The following is a 24,378-nucleotide window of genomic DNA, read 5'->3' as shown; positions in this document are numbered from 1 at the left end:
ATGTCACTAGATCTGCCTGTGAGACAAGTTCACAGATGAGACCAGAGACAGCCTGGGTAAAAATGTTAACAGTTATGGAAATGTAAAAGCAAGTAGTAAAAGTAGAATAAAGGGTCAGGGACATCCATTTACCAGAGCAGTGCGAGTTAAGTGTCACAGTGAATAGTTTACAAATCTTTTTAACAGCCTGTATAGACAGTTTTTACCATCATCTGTTACAGTTGACGGTCGTTAAAAACCATAGAAAACCATACATTGTGACAGAAAATTAACCTCTATATCAGGGGTCGGCAACCGTGCCAGCAGCGAAATCATTGGCACACTGGCAATAAGCAGTAGCATACCCTCTCAGCAGCATTTGAAATCAACTAAAAAGCACCGGTTATATATGTGGTGTGTGACTGTCTTGTTTGATTGGGTAGGCTACGCGCTCCAGCGCACAATCCCCACAGTGGGCGCTGCACGTGTCCGCACTCCGCAGTGCCCACATTTCCTACCACGCGCATGGTTCATGCGCTGTAACTGGGGGCAAAGCCGCTCCAGCGCTGCCAGACTCGCTTGCTCTCCCCGCGGGGAGAAGCTCCAGTGATGCCCGGCGCAGTTGCCCTCTCCGCCGAGCGAATCTACAAGCGGCCGCCACTCGCTAGCGAGGAATCTATTAAGTTTCGTTTTTAGGGATTCAATACATTCATCGGCCTAAAAAACCCACACTTCCCAGAACTATACAGGTGTCACTCTCCAGGTAACATTTACTGCTATAAGCTTAGTAAGAGATGAAACGATGTTAGGGCAACCATGCTATTTTCTTTTCTTCTCTTTTTTTTTTACCTTTTATGTTACAAGGAAGATCCATGACATAAAACAAAAAATCTCGTTTACAAGGGGAGCTGGCCGAAATAGCAGCTGAAGTTTGTGGTTTAGCCTGTTCATTAAAGTATTAAGTGTTAAGATTGCATGAAACTCTCCCATGTCTTTGTTGGAAAATATACCGTTAACTTATTAAAGACCTATTATTAACTTATTAAATGCATTTATTTGCAATGCATACAATTTAAATAGATAAGCCAGGCTACTCTACGCCTTTCAAGAAACCCAAGGACGCTTCAATATTAACGCTACACAAAAAAGTAATGGGCCTACCATGATATAATAGTCACCATTCAAAACATACTGTGATATGCATTTGAAGGTTTTATCGCACACCCCTAGTGGATGCTGTGTCATAATTACACTTCATATTTAACTTATTGTTGATGATGGCACACTCATTAACAAGAAAATGTCAAACTGGCACTCTGTGTGAAAAAGGTTGCCGACCCCTGCTCTATATGATCACATTTTTGCATAGTATAAATGCATCTGTAATGGGAGAAGTATTCAGATCCTGTACTAAGTTCGTATATGACTAACCTCTTAAGTATTTGAAATCAACTGAATATAGGCACTGAATGTATATCTACAACTGTCCATTTATAAAACAATATCAATGCGTTCAATATACAGAAATATACTGTATATCCTTCCATAATGATCAGTAAAGTGTCTGTGCATGTTTATTCTATGATCAGGTTCTATTTCTTCAAAAGAGAATAAGCTGAAAATACAACATCTCACATATTTTGATAAAACCAACTTAATTCCACTTACTGGCTATGGAGCGTTTGACTGTAGGCCTAACACATAGCTCTTCATTCACGGATGGAGTGATAGAAATTCTCAAGATAAAGGAGTGTTGGAGTTTACAGTTCCATGGCCCCTTGAGAATGCTCAGGAAGAACCAGCTGATAGTTCTAAGCTAGAGAGTAAAGACAACAGTATCATTCATTTGGGTCAAAAAATTAAGTCCAATATTCACACTACTTTTAGCTCTCTAGATTTTAAAGTGTTAAATGCTACAACATGTTTACCAGCTAGCTGCTAACTTTGTCAGGTAGTGTACAGTGGGTAAATCATTGATGTTCTGCATGAGTACAGCTGCCTTCTGCTGAAATGATATTGATGAAGCAAAGTTTACAGTCCTAAAGCAAAACAATGAACTAAAAAGCTTCATAGAGCCGAGCTGTGTTGGTCCCAGTTCTCTGTGGACTCATTATCAGATTTTGTATTACACGTTAAGTTATTTGATCCACTGTTGATCTGAAAAATATTGATTAGAGCAGGTAGTCCAAATCACAAAGAGCAACGTTGTTTAAGCTGCAATCACACCTCAGTACAAAAGGCCAGCCCCCTAAAGAATGCACCACCACTTATCTAATTAAAGCTTGTGTTTGAGCACTGAAGAAATGAAGCATTAGTGCCATTGCTGTAGGCAATTCCTTCCCCCAGTGACACCTAATTAAGACCTTGATGAACGCCGGGGCCACAGCCACGTTCTCACATCAGTCATTCAATAGCACTTAGCTGCCAGTTTGCATCCTCTACTGTGGCCACACTCAGAAAAACCTACGAAGGGGACGCCTTGAACTAAATGACATGTTAATTATAATTACTGGTAGCCATGGTAAATAAACAGCAGTGGAAGTGTTGAAAGTGTATGAGCGTGAGTCGACTGCTGGGGGCTCCAACGCGTCAGAATTGGCAGTCTTAATTGCAAGTTTGGGCCTCCCCATCATCATCATCATCACTCCATCTCTCCCCCTCTCTTTCTCTGCCTGTCTTTTTACCCTTCCTCCTCCTGCTCTCAGGAAAGACAGTGATTACCCGCGTTGCCTGTGGGCTGCATAATGGTATCAGCGCCGCCAAACCGAGCACTGAATTAAATTGTATCTGCAGCCGCTGTGAAGCCTTGATGAGGGGGGCAGATGCCTTTGTGGTGTTATCATTATAACACAATGGTCATGTTGTCATCAACCTTGCCATCGCCAATTGAAAAGGCATGATTGTGTGTTGGGGGGCTTTTTTTCTACCCCTTCCTCCCACTATACCCAACCCTGCCACCCCATCCCCAGCCGTTTGCTTGTGAATAGGAGCAATTTTCTAAGAGCTATGAAATCACGTAATAGGTCCTAATATGCAGCTGCTTGGCACAGTGAGGCAGCCTCTATTAACGCGGAAGTCAAAACACAATATGTGTTTTGGCTGGAGGATGACTGAATATATGAGCACGGGGCCAGATTTATTCAAATGAAAAATCCACACAACTGTCACTGTCACAAAGACAAACTATTTGCTCCGTCTTTTGAAATGCGGTGCCCTATTTCAAATTCTGTCTCCTTCACTGAAGTGGTCACAGCAAGAGCATTCAACCTTTAAGGAAAATCATTTGGGGAAATTGAATGCTGGGCCAAAACATTTGAAACATATTTGAAGTGTTTGGAAACAGTGTCACCACCCGTCAATCCATGTGTTTTTTAGTGTTGTTGTCTTTTCATGTCCCCTGTGTTTCCTTTTTTTTTATTTCGGAAGCTTTTGTCTTATTTGATCCCACATGCAAACAAAGGGCCCCACTGCAGCTAACAGCACTCCAGTTTACAGAGCCTAAGCTGTGTATTAACACTGGATTTTATTTCCGGACAGGTAGCTAATAGTGAAGAGATATTCACTGCTTTTGTCAAAAAAGTGATATAGACAACAAGAATTCTCCAGTAATGTATCGCTGACTACTCCTTTAAGTTTTGGTCAGTTCTCATTAAAACCACCTGGACGAACAGTGCCCTCCAATAGTATTGGAACAGTGAGGCCAATTCCTTAATTTTTGTTGTAGACTGAAAACATTTGGGTTTGACACCAAAATATGAATATGAGACAATAGATCAACATTTCAGCTTTCATTTCCAGGTATTTACATCTGGATCTGATACACAACTGAGAATATAGCATTATTTGTAAAGAAACACCACTTTTTTAGGTGAGCAAAAGTATTGGAACAGATAGACTTAAAATAAATTAGTGAATAAGACTTAATATTTTGTTGCAAGTCCTTCACTTGCAATAACTGCATCAAGCCTATGACCCATTGACCTCACAACACTTTTGCATTCTTATTTTGTGATGCTTTTCCAGGCTTTCACCGCAGCCTCTGTCAGTTGCTGTTTGTTTTGGGGGGTTACTCTCTTCAGTCTCCTCTTTAGCAGGTAAAATGCTTGCTCTATAGGGTTTAAGTCTGGAGATTGACTTAGCCAGGAGATTGACTTAACCCTAAAACCTTCAATTTCTTGCCCCTGATGAACTCCTTTGTTGTTTTTACAGTTTCTTTGGATCATTACGGCCCCCACACACATCCTACCTCTACTGCGCGTCTACCTCGCGTCTGCGTCTGACTTTTTGTCACTGACCGTGTAATCAACCTAGAGCGAGCACACATCCAACCTCAGACGCACTGCTGATGCACGTCGGAGGCACGTCTGCAGCGACGCTCCCCTTTACCTCAGGAGGCTCGCCTATTTTTTTCTGAGAGCCGCGCGTCTCTCTCGGGTCTCTGTGCTTTAACTGATAGAGAAATGCTCTGTTGACAGTCATACCAGCAGCATTCACTCTAGTTACACGATTTCCCGGTGTGTTTCTTTCAAAATAAAACATCCCTCAGTCGTATACGCAAATAATCCCTTTATTTCACGATTTAATTGTGCAATCGGCTGTTGGCGCAACTGGTCTATCTATTTCCTCTTGAGTGCTTTTATTATGAAGGGGCAGAACGTAAGTGTCAGCCGTGTAAATGTGTCTGACTAAAAGTTCGATGTTGTGAGCGCTAGAATAAAGTGCAGTTCAGTGAATGGAGTTCCCGTATCTTTATTTCTACAATGACAAAGTAGGACACACTATACACCCTCGGTTACAATGTGAACGAGAATAATCAAAGGGAAACAACAGAGAAAGACTGATTTTGAAGCAGCGCTGCAGCAGCAGCAGCAGCAGTAGTAGCGAGACGTTCCATGTGTGTCCGAGAAAAGTCCGAGAGACGCAGCAGTAAGGTAAGGCGACGCGCTCCAGAGGTAGACGCAGGATGTGTGTGGAGGCCGTTATCTTGCTGCATGATGAAGGATCTTCCAATCAGTTTGGTTGCATCTTTCTTTAAATTGGCAGACAAAATGTTCCTGTAGACTTCTGAGTTCATTTTGCTGCTGCCATCATGTGTTACTGTGTTGTTGTCAAGATGAACCTTTACCAAAGTGATGGAAAGGCTAAAGTTTAGAGAAAGAAAGGATCTGCTCATGATCCCAAACATACAAGCTCATCTGTGAAACACGGTGGAGGCAATGTCATGGCTTGGCCTTGCATGGCTTCTTCTGGGACGGGCTCATTAATCTAATGATGTAACAAATGATGGCAACAGCAAAATGAACTCAGAAGTTTACACAAACATTTTGTCTGCCAAATTAAAGAAATATTCAACCAAACTGATTGGAAGATCATTCATAATGCAGCAAGATGACCCCCCCCCCTGGTTTTAGTTTGTGTTTTTTGTATTAAGATCACGGTATAGCTGGACAAGAGTTCTTCTGCTTCGTTCCTCTCACTGCATTTAAATCCATTCATTATATTACAGAGAAATATGTTTTGTTAAAGAAAAAGAGCTCCAAGCCCAACCCAGAGGACCCTGCATACATTTTTTTAATTTTAAATTAATATTTTTATGGAAAATCCATGTGTCTTTCTTCAATAGCTTCTAATTCACCAGACCCAGTGTCTCCAAATTATTTGTTCACACACAATTCCTCAGATTTAGCCTCTTAATTTTCCTCTCAAAGTGCACCAGATTCATGCATTTCACTTTGAAAAGGTGAAAAAAAATCTCACGGGGGGCATACCCCCGGACTCCCCATAGGAGGGTCTGGTTCTCCACTGGCTACGATTTTCCTCCATCAGGACATCGGAGGCACTAGCGAAAAAACACTGGGTGTGTGAATGACCTCTAACTAGTCAATCATTTGGGCAAGTCTGTCTGCCTATATTTCTCACTCTGCTGCACACTCAGTCACTACTATGCATGCTTAAAGGAAGCAGGATTAAAATACTGGATTAAGATGTTAAAATGTATTAAAAAATGTGTTTAAAAACGCAAAAAAAAAATTAGAATGTTTCAAAAATATGTTTAAATTTGTAAAATAATTAAAAGATCTTTCAAAACACACAGGGATTTAGATTTTTTTTTGGGGGGGGGGGCTTTTGTTCTCTGAGGGGGGACTCACTCTCTCACACTTTGAAAACCCCTGCTATAGAGCATGCATTTTACCTGCTAAAGAGGAGACTGAAGTGAGTATCCCCCCAAAACAAACAACAACTGAAGGAGGCTGCAGTGAAAGCCTGGAAAAGCATCACAAAAGAAGAATGCAAAAGTTTGCTTGATGCGGTTATTTCAAGCGAAGGATTGCAACAAAATATTAAGTCTTATTCACTTTAATTTATTTTAAGTCTATCTGTTCCAATACTTTTGCTGAAAAATAAAAAATCTCCTGCAGTACTGTAGTTTGCCACTGGAGCACAATTGGCAGCAATGTGGACTCTGCCATATCCTACCAATTTCTATGAAAGAATCCATGAGTAAAAGCTTGTTTGTAGAATCCAAAGCTGTACTTTACTTTAGGACAGGACCTAGGAGACATACAGTTACCTTGGTGGAACTCATTGAGCTTCTTGATGGCCTCGTCTCTCTCCTCCTCCAGCCTCTTGCACTGAGGGAAGAGACAGAGAGAGCAGCGTTAACACAGGACCACTGCTGTTTGAATCAACCTTCAGACTGTAATAGCACAAAGAAAAACAGTTCAGTTTAATTAAACTGTTTTACAGTGACCCTGGTCTTTTCATATATAATATAGACCTTAAAGCGGCTACGAGTAGCATTTAAATATCTTTTAAACAGCCTCATGTTTCCTCTGATAATCATAAATGACCTTTAACAGCAAACGAGACCATCAGGGCAAAGAAAGACATTTTTATATAGTTTTTATTACTGCTTTTGGTCTGGTCGCACACCCAGTCCGATTTTCGGTTCGCTCGTGCAGGCTCTATGGTCACATATTGGTCGCAGATTTCAGTATGGAGCAGCAACGCGATTTGAGAAGCCTATCCCTCCAGGTGAGGGAAGGGGAGCGGGAGCCTTGTTTGAGACAGTTATTTGTCGTCATAATGACTGATAACGGGGCTGAACCATCAAAGAAAAAAAAGAAAATGCAATGAAGAAAAGCTAAAAGGGAGAGTGATATAGGCTACGGGCGGGACGAGGGCGTTGCCAAGCAACGTGTATACAATTTCACGAGAGCGAAACTAGACTGCAGTGTTTACTCCTAAATGAATGAGCGGTTGGTACTAACACAAAGTTTGCTTTGCTTCACCATCATCAGATTACCATTATTCATCTGAAATAGTCATTATTTACAACAACAACACAAACACATCTTCATTGTGATCCATACTAACTGCCGTCTCTCGTTCATTCGCTTTCTGTGAGGACACGTAATCTTTCAGCTCTGTGAGAGAGAGTAGTTAGGTGACGCTGCTGCATCAACTCATTGCAATCAGGTGTGTGTAGCACTGACTGGCATGAGTGGATGCAGTGTCAAAACCACTCTCAAGGAGCCGAAAAGAGTCCTCACACTTTCAACACACGGACATGCACTATATTGCGCCCTTCTCAGTTCACACTCGCATGCCTGGCACGAGCTAGAAAACAGCTTTGCGACAGCGGGCGTTGTAAAAATACTACCGCTTTTGTCCAAAGGGGACGCCAACGTGCCATGTTACTCGTAGTGGCTTTAAACCCACAAAACTGTAATCCTCAGTACAATTTCAAAAACAATTTTCAAATGTTCTTTCCCCCTTTTCTGCTTTTTTCCTGCTCTCTTCTGCCGTCTCTTGTACAGTTTTTTTTCCCACCTTTGCTATTTGACTTTGCCTACTGCCTCTTAATTAAACTACTTTTGCTAGGTGAGCTGAGCATCTTGTCGCCCCATTTGCCCACAACTCAGTTGTATCCCTATGCCTGACAGATGGAGCTGAAAGCCGGCATCTAGCAAACTTTGCTAGCGCTCCTAAGTTAGCTGAAAAAAAACCTAACCAACTTTACAATGGGTTAAATTAAATTAAGTCAGTTAGTTAAGAAGAGTACAAGTTTAACCAGACATGTGATGCCAGCTTTAGGTATTTTAAGCTTATGAACAATGGTGCTGGACACATTTCAGTCAGGGCTGCAATACCAAATAGGCTGACGCCGGTACCAGTTACGTGTTTGATACGTTTTTCAACCAGTATTAAAGTCAGACTTTTTTCACTGCTTTGGCTCTAATATCTTAATTTTTCAAATAGACAAACTTGCTTGTCAAGGTTGCTTGTCATCATGGCCTGCTCAATTGAAGCCCTACAATGCTGACATAATTAATCACTGCTTTCCAAAGCCATAACAGATAACAGTTACACACAATATTACACCACTATGGTTAGGATTTGGTTGGGTTTGACGAAAAGCCTTTATAACTCTGACTGATACTTAGACTAACCTCCATGGTTGCTGTGGCATGCTTCCTCTGCAGGCCATCATACTCCTGTATAGCTGTAGGGAGCAAAGGATGCCAGTAAGCCATCTTCATAGGTTACTCACAATACAGCTAATGTCAGTCAAGAACACAGAGCTCCCATTAGCTTGTTTTAAAAAGAAAATCCAGCATGTGATGACTTGTCACTTAGTGACTAGTGCAGCTTGTGTCCTGTGTCAGCTGACTATTATAGCAGAGGATGTTGAGCGACTGTCTGTTTTTGTTTGCCATGTGTGTAACTACAATACTATAGGGACTGTGATTAGTCCAGGATACACAAATTGGGAATAAGTAAATACCAATACAGTGTTTTAGTGAAATGAACTGCTTTTGTCATCATGTATTATACTGATAGTGATACTATAAAGACAATCCTCCTTAACCCTTGAATGCATAATATATATGGACTTAAATCATTGTTTTATGAGCAGTGCCCAGTGACCGAGCAGAGTCCGGCTGTGTGTTGTTTTGGGTTCATCTCCATTCTCCACCGCCTTACCTATAAAGGCAGCATTATAACAGCTGACGGGAGGAAAAAGAAAAAAAAACATCTGACTAACGTGAGTAATAAACATAGCGGGGCTTAAGGCAGCGGTCAAGAAAACCTTTTTGCTTTGCTGCTCTCATCTCTTAATCTCTCTACCTCTTTTATCAGCCCACACCTAGGCAATGTAAAATGCTGCACTTACATGTTAATGAACTTATAACAAAGAGTATTATACGTAGCCTACATAATCTTCATTTAGATGGTAATAATAATCTTAAACTTTTTTTTCATGCACCCCGACTCTTATGTAAGTAGACCATGCATTTTAATACATGTGTTTAGTGTGTGTGTGTGTGTGTGTGTGTGTGTGTGTGTGTGTGTGTGTGTGTGTGTGTGTGTGTGTGTGTGTGTGTGTGTGTGTGTGTGTGTGTGTGTGTGTGTGTGTGGGAGGGGGGGGGGATGTCAACCCTCCCCTGGCTCTACGAGGGAGTCAACGCCTATAGACACGGACTTTGGCCCTGACAACAAACCATTGCAGTAAGGTGAGAACAAACGTCAGTAAAAATACAGCTGCAGCTGAATTTAGAGAACAGGGACCATAATAAGGTTGACTTATATACATTGCATAAGTTGCCCTTGTTGCAATCGCTGTGCAGTTCTGTGTAGAAAACTTCACCACCTGAACCAAAACATAACTGACATAAAACTGCTATTATCTATTATTGAAATAGCTTTCCAACATGTGTCTTCTGCAAGTTCTTAACGAGCTGTAATTTTACAACCTTACAGCAGCCAAAGTAAAATGAGCCTATGTATGTCCACGTATGTCTAGTCTGTGATTTGTCGCGCGAGTTTCCTTTCATTCCCAGGCGCGAGCGCGTCAATGGGCGCCGGACTGCTGAATGCTGTGTGACACGGCCAAAAACTCCCAACAACACATGAAGCCAACATGTAGAACCAGGCCCCCAGGATGCTGCCTTCTCCGAGCAACCAGCATGGACTAGTGGCCAATCCATTAGTACTGCATGCTGTGAATGGGGAGCTTATTTTCCATGGAGCCCAGAGGCAGATTTTCCCGTCCACCCCAATACAACGGCGAACAAGATTGTGTCTCCGCAAATTTTTTCTGGATATCAATCATAGGCTCAAACTTATCTTTAGACCATGTACTAATAAAACTGAAGTTTTCTCATCTAAAAACGCCACCTCAAGCGTTTTATTAGCCCAACGGCTTTCAACGTCTTTCAGTTTGTTTTCGCGGGAGGAGGAGGGGTGGGCAGCCGTGGCCAGCTGAATAGAGTCGTAGTGAAACAAATGTTTCGGTTTTCTGCTCCGGCCTCCGAGAGGGCTCAGTGTTTCTTTATAGGTCCATGACTCTTTCAGTGCGAGGCTCCATTAACTTCTCGTGTCTGAGGTTTTTCCTTTTACTTAACATGAAGGACGTTGATGATTTTAGGCATGTGACTTTTTAACATTACTCGCCGAGGGATTTGTAGACTGGTTCAGCTGTTAGTCGCGTGAGCTCAACTCTCACGTTCCTCTGCTTGCGATCATTGCGATTCACCATATATTGATCCATTTATTCAAAAGATCCATAGGCAAAGGATGGGTGCATTACGGGATCATGTACAAAAACTAGTTGCTCATCCAGCGGCAGCCTCACTATCACCTCCAGCTGTGCTGATGAGCTCTAATAATCTCTAAGGGTACTATGCCATTTGCGCTACCCATGGTGTGGAAAACACCAAAACACATCAAATGCCTGTAACAGGCACGGATGTATTGATTAATTGAATGATTATGGGAGTCCTACGTAATTTTTATAACATTGTTAGTGTAATATAACCATTTCAGTTACGTTGGTTTTTAATTTGCAGTTGCTTGTTACGTATGACAGTTAACAATGTTGTGTATTGTAATTAATTATGTTGGTATAGGCTACTCCAACTTCGTTGCTGTTCCCATTCTGATTAGGCAATTGCTTTGACAACCACACATTCGGTCTTATAATTAAACTTTAAAAAGCTCACTTTGGCATTTGAACATTTGTTTGCTTTATTATTTCAATAGAGCACTAAGAACTTTGCTCACTACCTAACAGCACACGCTACGAAAACAGCGCTAACCCACTAGCTGGTTTAGCTTACATTAGCTAATAGTGCTGCCCTGATGGCAGGAGGAGTCTTCGTTTAGAACTTGTGAATCACTATATTACTTAACAACAACGGGATGTTATTTTACGATTACATACAGAGAATCATCGGGGATATGTAATGTATACTTCCATGGTAGATAAACAATACAACTGTGCTCGTCTCCGCTTAGCTTCAGCTTAGTTTACGGCATGGACATATTAGACTGTTACACTGCTTTCTTCATCCAAGAACGTCAGTGAAACGTGCACTGCGCGTCACGCTTTAGGGGCGTGTTGGCACCGTGTACCGCGGAAGGAATACTTCCTGTATGGTTGCCCTGCGCCAATGAGCAGCTTTCAGAGGAATGAATGGCTTCAACGTTCCAACGGTTTTCAGTCCGCTGTCCATTTCTTTATAGGTCCATGTGTAGAACACACCCGACCGCTAAAAACAGCCCTACCTTGGTTCGACAGATCTGTGATGACTGTCATTTTATTCAGCTCTTCTGAAGCCATTGTGAGAATATCCTCAATGAAAGTTGAACAGGAAGTGCTTCCTCGCGACACACCTGTCAGGTATAATAGGTTCCCCGCGCGCTTCAGGCATCAAAGGTTACAGTCGGTTACAGTATACACAGGACGTTCACCATGCATCGCTTCTTTGGACGCTGAGGAATGTATTGCATGTGGTTCAAAAGGATGATAGCCTAGGCCTACTTAATACAATTGTGGAAAACTCAAAGAACTATATTTTTGTTTTCTCAGAGCGTTTGCCGTGGCTGCTCCCAATCTCTGGAACAGTCTTCGTCGTCATGTTGTTTTGTTTTGCATTGTATCTTGTACACCACTTTGGTCGACTTAGGTTGTTTTTAAAATGTGCAATTTGACTTTGACTTTTGACAACAGTAATTAGACAATAAACAAATGTTTATTCAATACTTTCAGTAGACTTCAAATGAATTATTTTTTGAAGAAGAGGAAATAAATAAGTAAAATTAGATTTGATTAAAAACTCTCGAGCGAATGGATATTATAATTTTTTTTGTACTATACAAATGTAGAGTCCGACATAAAACAATAGCTGATAATGGTTTCTGCCCATCGGTCCTGCTGCTGTTAAGGTGGACCTCTTTGTTGCAAATCCTGCTGAACATACATCCATTGAACTCGCCAGGGAGAAAATGATAGAAAAAAAAACCATAAGTGCTCTTGTCTTAAAGCTGGGGTATATGATTTCTGATTGGTCAAAGTTAACATGAGCTGTACACTTTGACCAATCAGAGCGAGGCTCCGATTCTCTGTTCTTATTGGCTGTTGGGACTGTCCATTCACTTTGGCACGACTTTGTTGGTGTAGAGCGTGTCAGGGAGGGACCATAGGGGAGGGACCAAAGAGAAAAAGTGGAGCGGTTGAGGTATTTGAATTCAAATCTCTATCCCAACTGCCATTTTCTCCCCAAATCCTCCACCCCAGCTTTAAATGGCAGCTTATTGGAGCTGCAAACTTTAAAAAAAAATGTTCAGCAAAGTAAATAAAACAGATTTAGCTTACTGTAGTCCTGCCTCATGGCAATACACGGCCGCTTATCTGCAAATCCAGTAATACAGAGAACACTTTAACCCTCTGGAGTCTGCGCCCGCGTGCATATTTTTTTATTAATATCTCCGCGAAAAATACGTCTGAAAAATGAAATGAAAACATTCCCTGCGTTCCAATCCACATACTTCCCTACTATTTAGTATGCCAGAAAAAGATTTAGGATGTCCCAATACATGCACGTCAATTGTAGTATGCTGAAAATACATAAATGTCTTTATTCTTGAAATTTCTCAACATAATGAAAAAAAAACTTCCGTGTCTGATTTTTTTTCTCTCCCGTGGCCCTAAAACTCTTCTGTACTTTAGTGTGTAGTGTAGTAAAAAGAAAAAGTATGTGATTTGGAACGCAGGGATTGTCTCAAACTAGAGGTTCTTCTGTTACCGGGGTATGTTCTCGCGATACTGTCCGTCCTTTACAGGCTTAGAAAACACAGTGAGAAGCAAGCACAGCTACCAATTAACTTGTAAATAGTGTATAGTGTATATGCAGTGTGAAAATTATTTGCAATTATTGTTTTTCCAGCGTGTTTTTATATTTACTAAATGGTTTGTTTGAAAAGTGTTTTGTGATGCTTCTTTTTTATTAGTATACATCTCACGAATCGTTATATGTGGTTCGATGTCTTCATTCAGTCGAATTTCCTTATGTTTTTTGAAAGTAGAGTTAGAGACAACATTTCTACCAAAAAGCATCTGGACCACATTTCATATTAGTCATGTTTTGTTCACTTCCTTACTGTGTTTTGGAAAATATCCACTGCATTTCTGAAGCTAAGCCAAAACAATTCATCAGGATGACTAAAGGCTCTTCTTTCACACATATTTCTAGGTTTTTCAAAAATCGCAATTCATTTTTTCAGCATTTAAGGCCAATTCCTTATTTACACAGTGGTCTAGGACATAAGTAGACCTCAGAAAACAAAGGGCTAATGTGTTCTGAACATTTCCATATAAAACACTCAGGTATAATTTATCTTCTTGCACATTTAAAATTGGTATTATTGGAGTATGTCAAATCTGAGAAAATACCTTTAGACCCCAGGTTCCATCTGGGATGACTAAGAGTAAGAGCTCATGACAGAATATCCATGTTGAGGATCTTTGGGTTATAACTGAAAGCTGCATAGAGATGACACAACATACTCATAATTTAATTTATTCATCAACACAAACTCACAAAAACATTATTGTTGCACAACAAATAATTAGTTTCTGCAGAAGGAGGGGAATGTTTAATATACTCTTATAAACTCATCTGAAAAAAAAAACAGCACAACACTAATAATGTAAACATCCACTGTATTCTTTCCAGAGTGGGTAGGGGAAGCCAGAGGGTCAAAAAGAGGGAAGTACTGGGGGCAATGTACAGTAAATCATCTCAACTTTATGAAGGATGCTTTCATCAGCATGCTGACATGAGAACTTCTGAGTTCTAGCCAACTATAAGCCACTGACATGAGCGAATACAGCGGTGGCCTATTATCAAACAGTCCACAGGGAGTGGACGTAATAAACATTTTGCTATAATTTGAGGTAAATACCAAAATGTTATTCATTTCTGATACATTCATTAAAACCACTGGCTGGTACTGGTTACAGGGCTACTGCATACTAGGGCATCTTTCCTTTCAACAACCCTATACACACTCATCAGTTGGAAACCTGGATATTAAACAGCTTTTATTTTGAAAGAGAGGAATCCAGCAGTAACACACCCCAATAAATAAGGACTTGTCAATAGGTAAGAGAATACGTTCACCATTTAGCAAAAAGGTAGACATTACAAGCACATACACTTTTCCACAAACAACTTCAGGACACAGATACGCTACAGTACATACATCTACACGAGTGGGGGAGATTATTGCCCTGTTCTCATTCAGGGTATATAGGGGGGGAGAGGGGGATGGTGAGGGTTGAGGTATGACCAGATGAACTGGAGGTCATAAGAACAGTGGAGAAAAAAAAAAAGAGTAGATGTAGTTTGGGATGAGTGAAGGCTCAACAACATCCGTCTCAGAGGCCTTTGGAGTGCAGGGCTCTGGCAAGACATGACAGAAAGAAAGAGAGAGAGGAGGATTGTGGGTAGAAGGTGAGATAACCGCCTCAGTGGCGGGCAGCAGACTCCCTGGGGTAGAACTCAGCCAGGGTGCTCTGAGGGATCCTCTTGAGCATCTCCTTGGGGAAGATTCTGAGCAGCTGCCAGCCGATATCCAGGGTCTCATACACCGTCCTGTTGTCGTATGGTCCTGGTGGAGACAACGCTTCAGGTTAAAGGCATAGACTGGATGGGTTAACAGTATAGTACCCGCGCGGGCGGGGGGGGGTCCCCCTAGAGGCTCAGTCCTAGCAGCAGAACCGGGCTCGAATCCGACCCGTGGTCAGTTCTCGGCATGTCATTCCCCTCTATGCCCCAATTCAACTCTTTCTCTCGAAATCTGTCTAATAAAGTGAAAAATGCCAACAAAAAAACGATCAAAAAAAGAGTATTGTAACCGCAGTTACAGTCATATGAAAAAGTTTGGGAACCCCTCTCAGCCGGCATTATAATTGACTCTGCTTTCACAAAAAAAATATAAAAGTGGTATGTCTTTAATTTACCAGGAACAGCTAAGTACTGGGATGTTTTCCAAACAAAGATTTTTTGAAAAGCAGTATTTGGTTGTATGAAATAAAATAAAATGTGAAAAACTGGCTGTGCAAAAATATAGGAACCCTTGTGGTTTTGTTGATTTTAATGCCTGTAACAGCATGTAAAACTGATGACTTTAAACACAAAGTTGGTTGGATTATGTTGTTAAGCCTTGAACCTCATAGAAATGTCTGTTTAATCATGAGAAAATGTATTTTAGGTGCCTAAATGCAAGTTGCACTTCTCTTTGACTCTCTGCTGAAGTGAGACAGAATGGGATCATCAAAACAGCTCCCAAAAGATCTGAAAAACAAAGATTGTTCATTGTCATAGTTTAGGGGAAGGCTACAAGAAGCTTTCCCAAAGGTTTCAATTGTCAATTTCGACTGTAGGGAACGTTGTCAGGAAATGGAAGGACACAGGCATAGTGGCAGTTAAACCCAGGCATGGAAGACCAAGAAAAAAACAGGAGCGGCATAGGTGGAGGATTGTGAGAATGGTTGCACACAACCCACAGATCACCTCCAAAGGCCTGCACGAACATCTGGCTGCAGATGGTGCATCTGTACATTGTTCAACAATTCAGCGCAATTTGCACCAAAACATCTGCTTTTTATAAAGACCAAATAACTTAATTTTTGTTTCATCAGTCCAAAGCATTTTCTTCCAATATGAATCTGGCTTGTCTAAATGAGCTTTTGCATACTCCATGCAACTGTATCTGTGGCGTGGGCGCAGAAAGGGCTTCCTTCTCATCACCCGGCCATACAGATGTTTTGGTGCAAATTGCACTGAATTGTTGAACCATGTACAGATACAAAATCTGCAGCCAGATGTTCTTGCAGGTGTTTGGAGGTGATCTTTGGGTTGTGTGCAACCATTCTCACAATCCGCCGCATATGCCGCTCTTGTACTTTTCTTGGTCTGCTAGACCTGGGTTTAACTGCAACTGTGCCTGTGTCCTTCCATTCCCTGACAACGTTCCTTACAGTAGAACTTGACAATTGAAACCTTTGGGAAAGCTTCTTGAAGCCTTCCCCTAAACCATGACAATGAATAATCTTTGTTTTTAAGATCTTTTGGGAGCTGTTTTGATGATCGCATTCTGTCTCACTTCTGCAGAGAGTCAAAGAGAAGTGGAACTTGCATTTAGGCACCTAAAATACCTTTTATCATGATTAAACAGACCTTTATATGAGGTTCAAGGCTTAACAACATAATCCAACCAATTTTGTGTTTAAAGTCCTCAGTTTTACATGCTGTTACATGCATTAAAATCAGCAAGACCACAAGGGTTCCCATATTTTTGCACAGCCAGTTTTTCACATTTTATTTAATTTCATAAAACTAAATACTGCTTTTCAAAAAATCTTTGTTTGGAAAACATCCCAGTACTTAGCTGTTCCTGGTAAATGAAAGACATACCACTTTTATCTTTTTTGTGTGAAAGCAGAGTCAATTATAATGCTGGCTGAGAGGGGTTCCCAAACTTTTTCATATGACTGTATATAGCGCTTTGATATTTTTTATAAGCACTTAACCCCCCCCCCCCCCACACACACACACAGATGGCAGCACCAGGGACACAGGAATTTAATTTTGACCCGCTTGTGTACTCACCATTGACATATTATCACATAAAATGGATATGACAAATGTTATATTGTGATTATTTCCCACATCTGACCTGAGATTTAATTGTTCCTTGCTTGCACCAATACTGATGTTTGTAAATGGTTGATCCAAAACTAAACAAAAAATATTTCATTCACCACTTCCCCTCTTGCTATGACTACTATTCTCCTGTGGAATCTATCAGTGTTGAAATGAGGAAATACAGCCCTGTGTGGACAGTATGTAACAATGGAGTCAACCATTCCAACACTGGGCATCCCCACAGTCATTTGCCTACTACATTTTGTAACCCCCTTGGGAATGGAACTAAAAAAATCAAGAACCCTTGTGTACTAGCCCCATTACTTAATCTGGATCTACACTCAAATCACTACAGTATGTTAAGCCTGAGGTTTCACTCATTTCCACATATGCTGAGCTGTTTGTTCTGGGTATTTAAATTAAAGTTTGACAGCATACTTTGCCATTGCAGTGAGGAGTCCAATCTGTTCTAGAGGGCTATTCTAGCTGGGTTTCCACCACCTTGATTTTATGTGCATTTTGAAGTATCACATCAGAAAACAATGATGATAACATTTGAAGGAAGAAAAATCCTCTTATTTGAGTAAGAGTTTTGACACTGGCTTGAGGTGTTTTTTTTCAAACTTTTGCTGAAAAATAGTTAATGTGCAAGATGTGAGACGGAAACACATGTGTAATAAGTCATGACTGACACACACGTGACTGATCAGATGTTAGCTGGTGGTATTGCCCTTGCTGCCGCTGCGTGCTTCATGATCTCTGCATAATGTCTCGGTCCAGATAGCAGTAAACATGGACAATACTAACTTCACTGAAAAGGACAATGACAACTTGCCCAATGCAAACTAATTCCTGAAGACTCCATCCCTGCGTTCTAAATCACATACTTTTTCTTCTTACTACACTACATACTAAAGCACAGAAGAGTTTAAGGGGCCACGGGAGAGAAAAAAAAAATTCAGATAAGGAAGATTATATTTTCATTATGTCGAGAAATGTCAAGAATAAAGACGAATACTCCAAAATGCTATTGGAGTTAGTGGGGCATTTATGTATTTTCAGCATACTACAATTGACGTGCATGTATTGGGATGTCCTAAATCTTTTTCTGGCATACTAAATAGTAGGGAAGTATGGGGATTGGAACTCAGGGTATGTTTGTTTAGTTTCTGCTTTGTAACTGTCACAGTATGTTGCCTATAGAGCAAACATTTTTAGGCATTTCATTCATTACCCAAGAGCTGCACCTAGCAGCTTTTTTCATGATTGATTCAAATGATTTTAAATACCTTGAATCATTTATAATGTCAAATATTTTAAAACCAGTGGAAAGAAGCAAAGCATAGATTCATGGAGCCCACAGTTGACGTTTTGTTCAAATACATAATTTGTCTGAGCAACAGACAAAATTCCAAAGATTTTCAGTTTTCAAATAGAGCAAAGCAGCACTCTCACATTTAAGAAACACTGTATGTTGATGTATTAAGGGTAGATTAAACAATGTATATCCTTCAGTTAGATGTGGTTGCCAGCTACCACTTTTCATTATTAATATTACTTTTTTCTCCCCCTTTTCTTACCCTGCGCAATGAAGTTCTTCTCAAACTTCTGTAGGAACTCAAGGTAGAGCAGATCATCAGAGGTGAGGGCTTCTTCTCCCACCACGGCCTTCATGGCCTGGACATCCTTACCGATAGCATAACAGGCATACTGCACACAAGGAGACACATAGGAATATTAAGAATGAATGATTGTTACAAAAGAATTCTCATAGAAAAACCTGTGTCCGGTCACTGCCTTCTCCATATATCATAGCTAGTCACAATGGTTTGAGTTATTGCATATACTTTGAAACAGACTTTATTCTGATGGAAAAAACATTTGGTCCATGTAACAAGATGCAATACTAGGGCTGTGTATTGGCAAGGACTTCAGGATATGATACATGGCTCTAGGGCTGGCCCGAATACCATTTTACAGGCTTCGATTATTAGTTAGATTTTCCAAGAGAGTACTTGTTCTAAAAAAAAAACACACCATCAAACCAACATTAATAATCCAAATGTACTCCCTGAAACCGAGTGTGTGAGCCGAGACGGCATGCTGGCCAACTAGGTCAAATTTCAAATAATTCGATAATATATTTTAAATGAAAGTCTAACAGACTCAAGAACTCATTTGTTCATCGTGCCATCACACTCCACAACTCCACACATGGAGGGAGGAGGGGGGGCAGGAGGAGTACAGTGGCTGATGGAACTGATGGAACTTAACAATAACAATAACAGCTTGCATAATCTATTTATTGATTGCTACACACTCCATTTCTTAAACAAGGTCAAACACAAATATAAATTAATAACTGTTGCTAACATCTGCTGCTGCTTCTTTTTAAATGTATTTATAAATATAAATCTGTATTTTACTTTTTTACCATGTATATTGATGCATTTTAGCTTGTGTTACTTGTTTTGCGTCATGTTGTATGTACTACAGCTGCTGGATTTTTGAATTTCCCTGAAGGAACACTCCCAAGGGATCAATAAAGTGTCTGTCTGTCTATCTATCTATCTATCTATCTATCTATCTATCTATCTATCTATCTATCTAATGGGTATTTTACAATTGTTGTATAACTTGTGTATCAAACCATTATTTGCTAACGAAATATGTTGCAGTTTGAGGTGCTTTTTGCAACAAAAAAAAATTGAAAAAAAATCCGAATACTGAATTGAGCTCCGAATACTAATTTATCAAACGAATACTCGGATATTCGAATAATTCAGGCCAGCCCTACATGGCTCACGATATATTAAAATCACGATACATTGCACGGGTTGCCTCGTAAGATCTGCGTCTTAATACATCACATTATATTGATAGTTAAGTGCAAACCTTAATTCAAATTCAAAAACCCAGCAATTCGAGACAACTAGCCGTGCCGCAACATCTAAATGACTGGAGGTTGTAGTTAACGACCCGAATTGTCTCTCTCTAAAATATCGATAATGGAGCCGACGATATGATACAGATATTACAAAAAATAAATAGCATGTATTGCCGTATTGATATTTTAGCACAGGCCCAATATTTAGGTCCAATGAGCGTTGTTACCAGCTGGTTAGAAACATCTGCGTGGTCCTTCCTGGTCATCCCCTCACCGATGGCAGACTTCATCAGACGAGACAGTGAAGGCAACACGTTGATGGGTGGGTAAATCTGAAAGGAGGAGCAGGAGATTTTTCTGATTACATCTCAAAGTCGATGCAAAAATGTCAGTGTCACCATTGTATTTTCAACTATACAGGTTACTAAAGCAAACAAATGGAATGACAATGAGCAACAACAGTGACAGATTGTAATTGGGGTGAAATTGCGTCAGGAAACACCTGGACAGTAATGGCTCCATTTATCCATATGCTCTATACATATGTGAATGCAAACAAAAATGGCCGTTACATTTGGCTCTTTGAAATCAACTCTAACGCTGACCCCATCTAACCTAAAAAAGAGTAGCTGGTCTTTGCCCCCTGCTTAAACCATATCCAAATGAACACCTGTATTTTAGTAGCCATCTTTTTCTGTGCGGTTTGGCCTTTTGTCAACATGCAAAGATCCCAACTGGACATTAGAAACGGAGCGTTTTGAGGCTCAGTCCTCATCTCAGCAGACCCGTGGTCAGTTCTCTGCATGTCATTCCCCTATCTGCCCCATTTCATCTCTGTTTCTCTGCACTATAAATAAAGCGTTTAAAAGTTTATTTTGAGCTCTCGTTCTGTACCAAGCGATATTCCAAAACACTGTCGTGTGTACAGAAATCTTTCTGCAAATGGAGGGGGGATGCTTTTTTTTTTGGAATATCCGTGTAGACATGTCCTTAAAGAGCGAGCTGATGAATACCTGTCTGTTGTGAAGCTGTCTGTCCACATAGACCTGGCCCTCTGTGATGTATCCAGTCAGATCAGGAATAGGATGGGTTATGTCTGTTAAGAGGCAAAACATTTCATCACAACATATTCAACTAATAATCTGGGATTGGAAACATACTACAGAAACAATTACTGCAAGCACTACATGCAACGCCTCAGTTGAGTTTATATTCAACGTGGAAAAACTGAAATTGAGACGCCATTTATATCATTCACAGATATGCATGCATTAAAATGATGTCATACACAGGGCAGAAACGGGACAGAATGTCTGTGAGCTACCCATGTTAAAGACCTTTAAACTAAATTGAGGAGCCTGAGAGCCCTGGTCGGTGGTGTGTTAAGTAAAAACACACACACACACACACAATCACCTCCCTGTGATGCTGGAAATGGGGGACTCCTGTTCCACTAGATAAGGACTGGTAGGCTCTTCAAATGTGTTGCTATGGTTACTAACGGCGTCAAAAATGTCTCCTCAGTCCCATTTAATACGAGTACTCCACTCATTCAAACGATGACTTGAGAGAATGATTAATTATTATAAGGACAGAAGAACGAAAAGATATAATCCTATACGACCAACAGATCAACAACTAGAAAATAACTATTCATTTTGCGCATGCAACACAAACATTCATGGTTCATATCGTTAGCCTCATAGCATAATTGCCTAAATCATATTTACTCTACATCTACTTTACCCTACTATGTAACCCTTGAAATATGACTTTGGCAATTTTGCTATTAGGCTGACGAAAAGTAGATGTAGAATAGAGTAAATATGATTTAGGCAATTATGCTATGAGACTAACGATATCCAGGTCTCTCCAATAAGGATGACAGCTATATGGACATGTGATTTTGGTGAGGCTTTTAGCAGAGGAAAGCTGCTGCACTCACCGTCATTGGGCATGGTGAGAATGGGGATCTGGGTGATGGAGCCATTCCTGCCCTCCACTCGCCCGGCGCGCTCATAGATGGTGGCCAGATCAGTGTACATGTATCCAGGGAAGCCTCGACGACCGGGCACCTCCTCTCGGGCAGCAGACACCTAACCAGTGTGTTAACAACAATAGTCAGCTCAGCAAGTGGGACACACTATTTCTATTATCATCATCTCTTGTAATATGTGATCTGTTGTGTGTGTGTGTGTGTGTGTGTGTGTGTGTGTATATATATATTCATGTACAACGTATTTATTTTATTTTTAAATTTCCTTTTTATTTATGTTTATGTATTTAGGGATGGGACCGATCCGATCCAATATCAGCATGGCTGCAATACACTTAATCTAAATTATTTGAACAATGCAAGAAATTAAAATTTTAAGACCATAGCTATGTAATAACGTCTGATGTTGTTCTTCTGTATTCAAACCATTCAAGGCAGTTCAGATAAACCTTTAATGCATTTTTGTAATTTCTTAATTCCTGTGTTGCTTAAGCCTTCCTAACCTTACACAATACGTCACCACCAAAAAAGGAATTGATAATAATTACGATATCAGAGTATCAATATCGGCTGATATCCAGAACCCAGAAATCCCGAACGGTATATTACTTTTTTTATTTTATTTCTCTTTTCCCTTTTTTTTTTGCACAAAAAAAAAAAAAAAAAAAAAAAAAAAAAAATTATATATATATATATATATATATATATATATATATATATATATATATATATATATATATATATATATATATATATATATATATATATATATATATATATATATATATATATATATATATATATATATATATATATATATATATATATATATATATATATATATATATATATATATATATCTCTCTCTCTCTCTCTCTCTCAAGTGGGGCAAAACAGGGTGCAATGTTGAAAAAATACAAACCCTATGTTTAGGCAAATTAAATTACAAGTATGTATCCAACATATACTAAGCTACTGAGCTAAGGTTTGACACAACTTCCCAGCTTTTGTCCTTTTTATCAAAATGGACTTTTTACCTTGCTTCTCCTTTTTAACATGTGCTTTTTAGCTTGTCATTCCTTATTTTATGTCAACTCCGTCAGACACCAAAAAACACAAATAAATGGTCCCTCATTTTATGCTAGACCCATGAGATGTATAGTGATCACAAATATTCACCAAAACTGATAGAGCCACAAAAAATATTTTCAAAATGTATATGTTTTTGATATCTGACGGTGTTGACATATTTAACGTTTCTTAAACAGAACAAAAAGAGTTTTTCTAGTAGCAGTTTGGTTTTTCTGTTGATGATAGGTGCTAGTATGAACTACTTCAGGAAAATAAAATTATCGAAACATTTCATATAACTTCTTCAGAAATTGTAAGTCGGTGTTGACGTATCATGGTTGTGACGCAGGACTTTCAAGATTTGTAATGTAAAATATTCTAAAACTACAACACTAATCAGAGCCTGTCTGACTCTAATGTACTCTGCACAGATAGCTTGTGACAATAGGTCCTTCACGGAGACAGCTGCCCCTCATATTGCCTGATTTTATTACATTTTAATGAAATGTCTGACGGTGGTGACAAAAAGTGTCACCCCACTTAGAAACCTTATAAAACATGAATGTGTTGTAGAAAAACATTTGTTATTGATATGAGAGATTATTTAGTGTTGCTCTTTTTAATAATTAAAATACATTTTTAATAGGTTTTATTGCATATGAAAGATTAAAACCTTCTCTGTGGACACACCGTTTTTGACGTCATGAGAAGATAACAAGTGTCATAAATTTGACATAATAATAATTAAATTAAATTTAAGGGGATAATTGTGCTCCAGACATTCTATTCTTAATCCCTAATAATATCTACAATTTTAAATATTTTTATTTTTAAAGATAACAGCAGTTACATTTTGTCCCGGCCTTTTGTCCCGGTTCTCAAGAATCACTGATATATATTAAAAAAAAATTGTAGGATGCTGTACATGTGAACAACAACAGTAAAATGATATTATATTTTTGTCCCGTCAATAAAGTTGGAGACATTTTAAAGTTCCAGTCATTCATTCATTTTGGGAGCAGCAGAACAATCTGAAAATATAATGAAAGGGGATAATGACTCGTTACATTCACTACAGCAAAGAGGTTTGTAAACTGTTTTCTGACTACAACACTGAGCAACATTAGCGTAATTGGAATACATGTTTTTGTGTCACCTGATGAATTACTAAAGTATTTTGTCTCAACCAATTACTGAGAACAATATCCGTCTATTCAGCTACTTAATGCTCTACAGTCACTCATTAAGCCAGTCTGCTGTTTAGTGCTGGGGGAGAAATATAAGAAAAACGCTAACTGACTGTTAAACCTCTCTGACCAATGAGCAATGTGACTCAGTTGACGTGGCCAATCAGTGTGCATGAGGCTCTTGTAAGAGTGATACCTGGGGCCTCATTCATAAAACTTTGCGTGGGATTCACGTGGAAAGCTAGCGTACGGAAGAAACTC

The 24,378-nt window shown here is 39.7% G+C and overlaps 2 protein-coding genes across 2 annotated transcripts in view; both read right to left on the bottom strand.

Annotated features, from left to right (window-relative positions):
* The window catches only part of shtn1 (shootin 1), a gene marked incomplete at its 5' end in the record, with an annotated part of 42,181 nt that extends 30,576 nt beyond the window's left edge, over positions 1-11,605 (bottom strand). Inside the window, 3 exons of the mRNA XM_080037086.1 lie at positions 6,551-6,611; positions 8,433-8,485; positions 11,551-11,605. Coding sequence (XP_079893212.1) covers positions 6,551-6,611; positions 8,433-8,485; positions 11,551-11,605 — 169 coding nt within the window. The remainder of the gene's footprint in view (positions 1-6,550; positions 6,612-8,432; positions 8,486-11,550) is intronic.
* A 2,223-nt stretch (positions 11,606-13,828) lies between these two features.
* Positions 13,829-24,378, bottom strand: part of atp6v1ba (ATPase, H+ transporting, lysosomal, V1 subunit B, member a) — a 43,735-nt gene continuing 33,185 nt past the window's right edge. The window contains exons 10-14 of the mRNA XM_080036593.1: positions 21,809-21,959; positions 20,877-20,959; positions 20,091-20,195; positions 18,557-18,686; positions 13,829-14,937 (exon numbers count right to left, since the gene is read on the bottom strand). Of these exons, the coding sequence (XP_079892719.1) occupies positions 14,795-14,937; positions 18,557-18,686; positions 20,091-20,195; positions 20,877-20,959; positions 21,809-21,959 (612 nt within the window). The 3' untranslated portion in view covers positions 13,829-14,794. The remainder of the gene's footprint in view (positions 14,938-18,556; positions 18,687-20,090; positions 20,196-20,876; positions 20,960-21,808; positions 21,960-24,378) is intronic.

Source organism: Ammodytes marinus (assembly GCF_949987685.1).
Source record: "Ammodytes marinus genome assembly, chromosome: 11".
NCBI lineage: Eukaryota > Metazoa > Chordata > Actinopteri > Uranoscopiformes > Ammodytidae > Ammodytes > Ammodytes marinus.
This window is presented reverse-complemented; position numbering and strand designations above follow the sequence as displayed.